Below are 12,379 nucleotides of genomic sequence, written 5' to 3'. Positions count from 1 at the left end.
GCAAATTTTTAACTATATGTGAAAAAGACAGAGAAAGGGATCGTGCTATTAGTCATCTATGTGGATGACTTGATTAGCACTGGTGATAGTGATGCAGACATACATGATGTTAGGATGCTTTTAAAGTAGAAGTTTGAGATGAAGGATTTGGGTGAGCTGCGGTATTTCTTGGGCCTAGAGGTGGTGAGATCACCTCTTCTCATCATAATCCAAGCCTTAGGTTTGTGCATAATGCTTAGCAACCAGTCGTGCTTTAGGACACTCAATCAAACCATCTCACTTGCATTTCACCTTATAAACCCATCTAACTTGCATTTCACCTTGTGGTAAGGCAACCAAATCCCAAATATGATTATGAACCAATGCGTCCATCTCCTCATCCATTACCTTTTTCCATACATGCTTTCCAATAGCTTTTGCATAGCATGTAGGTTCCACATGCTTTACCAAAGAAGTCATATATGCATAGTGCATAGCATAACCACGGTTCTTTTTTCAAGCTCTTCAAGCATATAAACATATATTTACTAATAAATAGATTCCACATTCAGTATACAAAAATGCGTCTTCCATGTTTTCCATCTTTTTCTAAGCTCTTCAAGCATCTCTATCTCTATATTTTCTTAAGGAAAACTTTTCCAATCCTGCCAAGTGGCAAAATGTTAGAGGTTGGGAAAGAGGAGCAGCAGGCTTATAGGTTTGAGAGACGTGCATATCAATAAATCTATAGGTTTTTAAAATTTTGGAGGCCTACACGTGGAAAGAGGAGGGATAGAGAACAACATTACATTTTGAATTTGAAGAAGGATATTTTGAATTTGAATGATGGAGGCTTCAATGTGGAAAGAGGAGGGCGGGGAGCTCACACTAGCATCATTCTCAAGCAGGGGACATTTTGAATTGAAGCTGCGAGAGAGGGAGGCAAGGTTTGTCGTGTGAACTACCTTGCAGAGAGAGAGAGAGAGAGAGAGAGAGAGGTCCTCACTTACGTGAGCATAAATAGCTACGTGCTCATCCTGCAAGAGAGAGAGAGGGGGGCAATATCACAATGGAGGCTGGTGGCTACCATGGAGTAAGCTTAAGTTGCATGGGAGAAACGGAGAGCAAGGCATAGGGCAGAGATGCTTTAAATCGTGCACAGACGGCTTAATGGCCTGCAGGTTAGCGCTATGGAGGATTTCTACTCTGCTCTTATCATGATGGATGGAGACAGCATGACGATGTGTGGCAACTGGAGGGGAGCAATGCACGATGTCTAGTGCGGGAGCTGTAGGCGAGGCATGGCACGTAAGTTGAGGTAAGTTTTTTTCTTCTTCTTCTAACATTGCGCTGGGGAGAGAGAGAGAGAGATAGCATTCTGCTCTTATCATAAAGCATGGAGACAGCATGACTATGTCTGGCGATTAGAGGGGAGCGGTGCAAGGTGCAGATGGCTGCAATGCACAGGCGCTACATGCGATCCTCGTCTCTAAATCCCACGGTGCCTTTAAGAGGCACCTCAAGTGGGATCGACGGCTGAGGTGAGCGCGCAGATCTCGGCCGTCGGATCAAAAACGCACAAAAAGTAAAATAGAGATAAAAACTAAACTAGGGATAAAAAGTAAACTAGGGATGAGGGTGGCGGCTGGGAAAAGGACGCGGATCATAGATTCGGGAGGTCGTAGTAATCATTTGCATTGGGTTTAGAGATTTTTGAATCTTAATCATTTTTTAACATTTTCTTCTTAAGAAACCTATTGGTTGCATGTAGTGGTCAATTAATAAGGTTTGAACGTCTTCCCAAGGTAAACTAGGAAGAGGAGGAATCATAACACCATATTAGATAATTTGGAAAAAATCTCGTTCCTGTATGCAAAATGGGATCATGGTGAACTTGTCCAAAAGTTTTTCAAAACCCCCTCATGTGACATATCATTGGAAAGATCTTGAAGAGTAGAATCTAGATCTATGACCTCCGACAAATTTGGAGTTGGTATGTTTAAGATATGTCCAAAACTATATGGAGTAATTGATTCCCAAAATATGAGATTTTTTCCAAATTACCTAATATTGACTTCGGATGGTTTCTTTGCACAAAGAGTTGAAAGCAAAGAAATTGAAGAAAGTGCCAAAGAGTCACTTAATCCACTGCTTTATCTATCGCCTATATATTTCTCCTTTGATAGGAGAAGTTATGATGTGATGGTCAGTGTTATTCAAGGGGATTTGTCGATGACCATTGAGAGTCTTAAGACTTTCAATTCTAGAGGAATCCTTGATCTGAAGAAATGGAGGCGAATGAAGGAAAACCTTTGCTTGGATCAAAATCAAGATGGCTCCCTTGTGCTTTGCTTAAAGTCATTTCCAAATTTAAGGATATCATGCATAGACGAATGGGAAAATATTGTCATAACATGTCATAATATATTGGAGTGTGGAGATCATAGAGGGATAAAGGAAACCCTTGAAACCATTAAAGAAACATGGTGTGTTGACATTCGTCAACATGGAATCCCTATTTCTTATGTAAAGAACTTTATTAATTCTTGTGCTTGTTTGCAGAAACATGGTAAAAGGAGTTGACAGAGATTCTATTCCACGTTGGCTTCACAAGAACCCAAAAAGAGAACCCACGACCATTTTGAATATTGATAGCTCTAATGTGGAGAGGCATTTGATAGAGATAATGATAGAGCACAAAGTGAGGCTTGTGAAAGTTCGCTCAACAAAAAACCAAGGGCCATCAAAGAGGGTTGTTGATTACTTTTGCCATAGAGGTGGAGAACCTAGTCAAAAGGGGACACTAAGGAGATTGAGGATCTCAAAGAAGTGTCATTGTCCATTTAAGGTACAAGTGGAGTATCTGAATACAAAAGACAAAGCAATTATTTCATTATATGCTTCTCATAAGGGACATGTTCCTGGCACTCGAAATGATCTATATCATTTGCCAGTCCATCCTATTGTCATTGAGCGTTGTATATAGAGGATTTGTTTGACATTGGTAGCTCTCGCCATGTAGCAAGGATGTCACTCTCAAAAGAGAGATTGCATATGGAGAAATCTTCAGACCTAGATCGCACGATCTTTAGGTTTTTCATGATTCCAAAAGAGGTCTCCATGTTGTCATACCAAGTACACAATCAAGGTAGCATTCTAATACTCATTGACATTCTTGGTTTCTTTTCTATGTGAATAGATATTCTTGACATTCATGTTATTGTAGACAAAGCTACAGAAGATGATTGGGCATTGATGTACATGGAATGCTTGAAACTAAAGACACAAAACAAGGTAAGTTTGGTGGTTTTGCTTGACACCATTGGAGTTCCTTTATTTCTTACCATACATTCTTAATTGCATGTTTTGTGGATATAGGTGCTATATTGTCAGCCCTACAATCCTCAAGCAAAGGAAGACAAAGACAAACCATTCATTCTTATTATTCAAGATACGTGGATGTTACAAATGGCACTTCGATTCTCCTTGCATAACTCATGGGCTATTGATAGCACTTTCAAGACAAATAAATTTGGCCTACCATTATATGCAGCTGTACTACTAAACCAACTTGGAGTTGGCATTCCAGTGTGGTCTATGATGTGCACTAATGACCCAGGCTCTCATCAAGAGAGCATGGCCTTGGGGATTACTATGAAAATGTTTTTTTTAAGAATGGGAGATATTCGTCCTACAGCTCTAGTCATTGACAAGTGTCCACAAGAACTAGAGCCATTGCTTAAGGTGGTTGATGAAGATCCCCATTGTTGGGTTCAACAAGAGCAAGAAACTCGCCAACAAGTTGCATGCCATGTCATCCTGTGCTGGTTGGACCATGCTAAGAAAGCTTGGGTTGAGAATTTGTTACCACAAGTAAGAGATTGTAATATTTCAAGGCTATGGACTGTGGGTATGCAGTAAACTAGGACTTGACAGTAAACTAGGACTTGATAGTAAACTAGGAATGTGCATGAAAACTAGGACTGTGCAGTAACCTAGGACTGCGTAATTGAGAGTAGCTTAGGATATTTCACTACAAGACAATGCTGCCATACACGCGTTTCATACACGCGATAAATTACGAACGCGTGTATGGTCGCGCTTGTATTTGAATAGAATCGGGCGCGTGTATTTTAGCATTTAAGCTCGCGTGTATATTTGCATTTATCAACGCGTGTATAAACGCGTTTATATACACGCAGTAATACACGCATAAATACACGATAATATTCACGGGGTAATACTCGCTATTGTACACGGATAAATACACCCTACTATACACGGATTAATACACGCATGGCAGAGAAAAACTGAAAAAAAACTGAATTCCTTTACAAAATTAAAAACTATTTTCCTTAAACCATCTCATAGTACATTACAGTATACATCATTACACAATCCCACTACATGCATTTACAACAATGAAATATATTCAAAAATAAATCATGCATATGAGATGATAGAAATGTCATCAATTTAGAACATACAGTGACGGATTGGTTAGGGTTCGATCTCATCTTCAATAAGATCCATCCTTGCCAAACGATCAACATCAATATCCATTTGATCAATTGGTAAGGCTACGATTAAATTTATTCCACTATCGATATTCTGTACTCCATTGATAATGGTATCGATGTCCTGATCATCCTCATCAACATCACCATCATCCTCAATGGTAGGGTCATTCTCATGATCATGAGAAATGGCATGCTCATCCTCATTATCATGATCATCTCTTATTTCTTGATCATCGATCACAACATCTTCAATGGCATGTTCGACGTCATCTTCATTGCGGCTTGTTACATCCTCCATATGCTCCATATCAGTGAATGTATTATACATCACTTTGGAACGTGGTGCAATAGGGATGACGTACCACCATTTGATGTCATGCACCATTGGTAGATAGATAACCTACTCAAATACACACAGTACAGTAATTAATTAGCATATCAAAAGTCAAGGGGTACGCGGCTTAGATATATATGTACACGAAACACATTAGTAAAAAAATGCATACCTGCTCACATTGTTGTGGCAATACGAGCCTATCTTTCTTTGTTTGCCAGAACTTTGTAGAGTCAATAGTTACATATCCACTTGCATGGCGTTTTATCGTTGCATCAGGCCCTTTTTCCACCACGTTCATTTGCCATTTGACATCCAAAACATACACAAAGAAGCGACGAAAGTCAAGCCTAAATATGTCTTGGATTATGCCACAATAATCATCCATTTTTCCATTAGCTCCCTCAAAGCTACTAATGACACCGCAATGTTGTGTATTTCTCTTTTCATCAATTCTTTGTGTTCGAAAATGCTTGCCTTCACACCATATAGCATTGAACATAGTGCACTGGACCAAAATAGAAGCAATATTTGTGTAAGCAATGTGAATAAATATTAAAAGCAAATCACTTACAACTAATGCAAAACATTAGTTCTATGTACCTTTGACATGCATCCTCGTGCATACTCCCATTCTTCCGCCGTGATATGCAGCCCCTCGTCGCTCTCTGCTCTCTCCATTTCCTCATGCAACCAATCAACATGGATATCATTCGAAAGTGTTGCTAGATGCTTAGGGTACGCCTTCTGAGAGCCATGTTGCCTCCGAAAGAGAGCTCTTTCTGCTTGCCTTTTTGTCTTTGCATCCTCATATCTTGTAACCCATCTGCTCATCACATCACTATTAAGGATACAAGTGAAATTGAGATCATCAATCAATGTTCTGTCAATTACTTTACTCTGTCCTTCTCCTTGAGGCACAATAGAGGTCATCCTCAAGTCCTCTTCATTGCTCCATAGTCGTGGCAAAGAGCTGTCCACCTGACCAAGAAATTCTGAAATATATACAAGAGACTCTTGTATCAACCAACCCTTGGCCATGCTTCCTTCAGGCCTTGCACTTTGCCTCACAAAGTCTTTTAAGGTCTTCATGAAGCGCTCTAGGAAGAACATCCAACGTGCATGCACAGTACCACATAAAGCAATTTCGTCCACTAAATGCACAATGAGATGTAGTTGACTTGTGAGAATGGTTCGCGGAAAAGTCTCCTCTACCAAACAAACCACCTCCACTGCCATAACACGCGCATCATCCAACGTGGCTGGATCAATTGCTTTGGAACTAACATATCTGAAAAATAAATAAATAGTATGTTATACCTCATGCACGTTCATTTTGCAAGGTATAATGAAGGGTGATCTGAGCATGGGTTTTACATACCTCACAAGCTCGCCCATCTTATAAATACATTTTTTCAAACTCTTATTCGCACAATGGTCGATGCTAGTAGGTAGTATGAACTGCGCACATAAGAGCACATTTATGGTTTATGGCATTACAAAATTTAATTTCAACGTACGTACAAGACTTGGAAAACACTTACTTGAAGCATCTTGTGCCAATCGTGGGACTTCAACCCATATAGTTGCTCAACGCCTCTTTTCTTAGTGGTTGTAAAGGCTCCCTTCAATGATCTCATGCATCCAGTGGGAGTACGCAAAGTGGTGATGGCCTGCTTTACCTGCTTCTCCTCTTTCTTTGATATAATCCATGGTGCAGGCGGAAGACGAACGTGCCCACCCACCTCTCGTGGCCAAGCTTGACGCATACGTCCTGCGACCCGCAAGTCCTCACGTACGCTAACATTGTCTCGTTTACCAGTAATATGTTCCCAAATACTAGATCCCACATTCTTGAAGATGTGCATGGGATCAAGAAGATGGTTGATCTTAAGATGGGTCCAATATGGCAGTCGAAAAAAAATGGAGTACCTGCACAAGGGATTGCTCTATGTGACCTTTTAATCCAATTAGAGACTACACAAAACAAGATTGAAAAAACATCACTATACCTGTTCATGCCATTTGGAGGAAGAATAGTTGTAGACTCCCAAATACGCTTCCAATCTTTTGCACGAAGTGTTTGTGGAGGAATGTTACTCTTACTAGCAACATATTTAGGATGATCTGAGGGGAGAAATCGATGATGATTATCGAATATAGTCTTACACAAACCATCAGCATACTCATGTACTAACGAAGGGCCACAAACAAGACATGCATGTTTACCCGATGTTTTCAAACCTGTTAAAATATAAATAAAAGTTAGAATAATAAAGTCAAACCGTCTAATTAATATATATAGCCAATAGTAATAGAGTAGGGAGGTAATTAGAATTCTTACCAGAACAATCGCTGTATCCTGGAAAGTCATGCATTGTCCACATCAACACTGCTTTTAAGTCGAAGTGTCGAGAGGAGGGAGGCCTACTAATGTCCACCACCGCAACACCTCTCCATAGTTCCTCCAACTCATCAATCAGTGGTTCAAGATAAACATCCATATGCTTGACCTTATGTTTCCCTGGAATTAGAAGGGATAACGTAAGATGTCCCTTCTTGATCGCCATTGATGGTGGAAGGTTGTAATTCACCAACACAACTGGCCACACGCTGTATGCGGTGCTTTTGAAACCAAATGGATTCACTCCATCCATACCCAGGCCAAGTCTCAAGTTTCTCGGCTCTGTTTTAAAGCTGGGCCACTCATCTTCAATATGCTTCCAAGCAGGAGTGTCTGCGGGAATTCTCCACATGCCATCATCCGATCGATGTGAGGAATGCCATGACATGAGCTCTGCTATGGATTTGCACTTGAACATGTGTTTGATGCGAGGAATTATAGGAAAGTGTCGCAAGACTTTATGAGGTACATCAAAACTCTTCATATCTGTTCTGTACCTTGCTTCACCACAAGTGGGACAATGTAGAGCCTCCTTATGCGTCCCACGAAAGAGAATGCAATCATTGACGCATGCATGTATTTTATCATAATCCAGTCCTCCAAGAGATGTCACATAGTGCCTCGCTATGTCTCTTGAGGTGGGTAGTCTATTTTCCTTTGGAAGCATGTTTGATAATAGCCTGCATCCAATATCATCAATTATAATTAGTCTTAAATCCTAAACCTTAAACCACTAATTCAAATTTGTAAGTTAGAATGCTTACTTCAACAATGCGTCAAGACTTGCATTGCTCCATCCATAAACTGTTTATATATTAAGTAGTTCAAGTGAAGCACGTAAAACTGAGAATGTGTACCCTTCAAACACCGGTGTCGATGAAGCCTTATAAAGATGCTCTTGTTCCATATCATCGTCGTCCATACCTTTGGGATCATCCTTAAAAAGATTCCGCACCATATCATCAAGCACCTCCTCTTCCACAACTTCGTGGGGTGCAGGGCTATTGTCGTCCCTTTCCCACTCATCTCTGACAATAGATCCCGAAGCTCCAGCATCATCTCGTCGACGCTTTACGTGCTCTCGTCGCACGTAGGGTACCATGTTAGGGTGTGGTACTGCATCCTGCTTCAATTTATCAAATTATATGTTACAACTCTATTAATTTAATTTGGATACCATGAGTCATTTGAATACCATCAATTTACATCTACTCACCTCTAAACCTGTTTGATTCCATTCTCCATACATGGAGATGTGATTCAAGGTAATTCGACGTGCTCGTACAATGCATCCTTGACATCGATTACACATACATTTGATCCGTTGTCCCAACCACACATCGCGATTACGATGACGCATTGTCTCATCTTCCCTAGAACTGCTTGAAGAGGTTGATGACATCCTGTGTACAAATCAGAAAACACAAAATCATTATATGTTTTTAATGAAAGCACAAAATCGCGTGTATTCACGTGGCTATCTCCTAAAAATTGCGTGTATTCACGCGGCTACTTCCTAAAAAGCGCGTGTATTCACGCGGCTACTTTCTGCAAAACGCGTGTATAAACGCAGCTAAAATCACATACACGCGAATATACCCGGGTTTATAAACGCGAATATAAACGCGACGGTATGTTTAAACTAAAAATAGCCCGCCTTCCCCAAATATAGATTTTGAACTAAGAAATCAACAGTGCATGCGTTTTCACCTGTTTTCGCCTCTTCCAATAGCAAGGAGGGAGCAGAGAAAGGAGCACACACACGGGAGAAGGAGGGAGCAGAGAAGGAGCAGAGAAGACTCACTTTTTCAGAGGTGAGTCACTTTGTCCTGTGCCTTGTCTCTTTTGTCAGATTTGTTTACTTTGCTCTTTGCTCTTTGGGTTTGTCTTTTTGCACACGATTGGGTTACTGCATCCTGACAGGGGCGACAATGCCTGGTCCTTTTATAAGGACATTCTGTCTTTGTCGGGGGGTCGGTCTTTTCGAGAAAAATTTTTCGCAGGTCGCGTGTACGAACGCGTGTAGAAACGCGTGTAAACTGTCTGCAGAGTATGTTCACGCGCATATACACGCGTTTTTGGACGGGTGTATACACGCGTTTCTTGACGGGTGTATACACGCGTTTCTGCAGACAAAACTGCGGCATTTCAGATTTCATGATTTGCAGGCAACTGACTTGAATGATGATATTTGTGTGAGTCAAGAGACAGCCCATGATGTACATGAAGATGTTTGTTGCAGGTTCTTTATGGATATTCCAGGTTCTTCATCCGATCCATTTGCGTACAGCAATTGGTTGATGGAGATGATGAATCACTTTGGGCGCCAACCTGGTCCGGTTGAGCTTACAGAGTATATGTATGCCCATCCCCCTCCTTCCCTGCCTGGTGTCTATACCCCTACCGCGAGTATCCAGGGCACTCCAGTGCCGTCTATTCCTCCGAGTCCGACGAGACGGCATGCAGCTTCTCCTCTTCCACCTTGGGAATGGTTTCTATGGATCACGAGATTTGTGAGACTTCTACAAGCCCTTGTAATCAGATGGACATGAAAGAGGCCAACACAAGTGAAGACATTCATCTCTGCATTGAAGAATTTAGAAGAATTTTAAGTCAAATAGAGGAAGAATTGGACACAAAGGACTCTACAGAAAAAGAATTATGCTTGACACAGCTACAAACCTTAAAGGAGTACCTTACAAATCTTATCAAGCCAAAGGAGATTGACATGCCTACAAGAGGGAGTGTTTGTCAAATTCAAGCACATGTGACGACAACTAGGCTTGGCCATGGAAGGCCAAGAGAGCCTTTCAATACCATTCCAACTTCATTTGAGGAAGCTAAATTGTGTCCCCCCAACATACGAGCTCATGTAACCATTGTATTGAGAAGAAAACATCAACATGGTAGACATCGTATTCACTTTAATAAAAGACCACGTATTTGGTGCCCACATTGTTGCACAAAAACATTGATGGTAGACCCCCTTTCTACCCTCTCTTGTCACACTTGCCATGGTTTATTGCCTTTAACTGAAAGACATGCTCCCATCGGTGTTGAAGGCATCCTCATAAACAAGGATGTGCTATTATGCAATGGATTACAAAGCTTGCCACATGTAAGATCATATCTTGTTTGTATGGTGATTGTAAGGATGAGGAGAGACACTTTTCTTTAACTCTTCCAAGTGGACAAGTCCTCGAAAAGATATACGCATCGCGCGTTAGACTTATGCTATTGTACACTTGTTGATATATATCATGTGGAATGGAATGGTTGAAATGTTTTGGTGAAAGCTATATGAGAAAACTAATGTTGTGAAATGGTGGCAAGTACTATCTTGTTTTTCAGTATTTGTGTAGCATTGGATGTATGTATGATCTCTCTCATTGGTAAGCCTTTCCACATAAACTAGGAGATTGCAGTAAACTAGGACTGTGCAAAAACTAGGACAAGCGAAAGTACAAATGGAAGTACAAGCTTGCAATGCAAGCGAAAGTACAAGTGGAAGTACAAGCTTGCAATGTAAGATCGTGCCTTGTTTATATGGTGATTGTAAGGATGAGGAGTGACAAAAAAAGATATACGCATCGCGCGTTGTTAGACTTAAGATATTGTACACTTGATATTAATCATGTGGAATAGAGTGGTTGAAATGCTTTGGTGTGATATATATGAGGAAACTAATGTTATGAAATGGTGGCAAGTACTGTCCTATTTTTCAGTATTTCTGTAGCATTGGATGTGTGTATGATCTCTCATTTGGTAAGCGTTTTCACATAAACTAGGATTGTGCAGTAAACTAGGACTGTGCAAAAACTAGGACTGTGCAGTAAACTAGGACTGTGCAAAAACTAGGACAAGCGAAAGTACAAATGGAAGTCTCACGTAATATTTATAGCGTAAGCGACAATGGACTTTGCCTTTGAATTTGCCAATGGATGATATTGAAGACTCATAAAGACAATGAGGTTTGCAAGTAGCCTCACATCGATAAAAAGCACAGTTTTGCATAAAGTAATAACCAAGGAGTAAACCAAAAATAACTACTGCATTGACACATGTATTGAACTCATCTAATACAAAATCTTTACAACCAAAAGATTTAGCATTCCATGGAAGTGTAGCCTTTCAAGAAGTGTACAACTTATCTCGAAATGTAATTTTGTACCAACTATAAAATCCCAAAATAAGACTTATCTTCATTATTGTGGAGACATACAATGTCATATATCATAAAATGGCATAAGCCTTCCATTGACTAAGTTCACAAATCTAGTGCCGAAAAAACTAACATAGCAAACTAAGAAGGTCACAATGCTAAGGGCAGATGCTCGTCCAATACATGGCTGAGCCAAGAACTGAACTCATCCTTCAACTTCATGACATATCCATGGTCAAACCACTTCTTCGATAGCTACACAAGAAAAAAAGCAATGTTAGAGTTTAGAACACCAATAAGCACATACATAGCAAGAGATTTCGTATGGAAGCTTTTTAATAAACATGTGCATACCCAATGCTTTGGGGAGGTGTATCTATAAGGCTCCCATCAATTAGTTTCTTGATAAATGCCATTACATAAAATCTGCAATCAATTGTGTTTGGTTGTTTTGGCACCTACAATGTTTATCGACATATGTCTCAATTGATCCAATCCAAAAAATGCCATATATCATGCTATATAAAGGACACAATATTGATAGCCAAAATTAATTTTCACATACCTCTATACACTTCAACTCAAACCCAGTGGATGGGCGTGCAAGAGACTCTTGTAATGGTCCATGTGTGCAACTTGAAGTAATTGACTCAAGAATTCTAATAATATATAGATGTAAAATGTTAGTTAGCATTTACCCAAGCATTATGGATTCATGAACTTCAAAGTAAACCTCTTGTCTTACCGTTGCACAATGGAAACATACTCACCCGAATTCCCTACATGCAATGAGTCTAGGTGCAGGAGAATATTTTTTCTCGATGACAAGCCTCTCACCTTCATGATGTGGTAATTATAGACCACAAAAAGAGTCCAATGGTGCCCGAAAAACATGAAGTTGTAAGTGCTTTGTCTACTAATGACAAAAACAAGAACACATGCATCAATATGAGTAAACTATTGACTTTACCTATGTACTA

The 12,379-nt window shown here is 40.1% G+C and overlaps 1 protein-coding gene across 1 annotated transcript in view; it reads right to left on the bottom strand.

Moving 5' to 3' along the window:
* Positions 1 to 11,366: 11,366 nt before the first annotated feature.
* Positions 11,367 to 12,379, bottom strand: part of LOC147631666 (uncharacterized) — a 3,250-nt gene continuing 2,237 nt past the window's right edge. The window contains exons 5-8 of the mRNA XM_086807866.1: positions 12,145 to 12,315; positions 11,965 to 12,058; positions 11,754 to 11,857; positions 11,367 to 11,654 (exon numbers count right to left, since the gene is read on the bottom strand). Of these exons, the coding sequence (XP_086663992.1) occupies positions 11,618 to 11,654; positions 11,754 to 11,857; positions 11,965 to 12,058; positions 12,145 to 12,315 (406 nt within the window). The 3' untranslated portion in view covers positions 11,367 to 11,617. The remainder of the gene's footprint in view (positions 11,655 to 11,753; positions 11,858 to 11,964; positions 12,059 to 12,144; positions 12,316 to 12,379) is intronic.

This window comes from Cibotium barometz, chromosome 14 (genome assembly GCF_041138505.1).
Source record: "Cibotium barometz isolate CiBa-2024 chromosome 14, ASM4113850v1, whole genome shotgun sequence".
NCBI lineage: Eukaryota > Viridiplantae > Streptophyta > Polypodiopsida > Cyatheales > Cibotiaceae > Cibotium > Cibotium barometz.
Note: the sequence above shows the minus strand (reverse complement) of the source record. Positions and strands in the feature narration are given on the sequence as shown.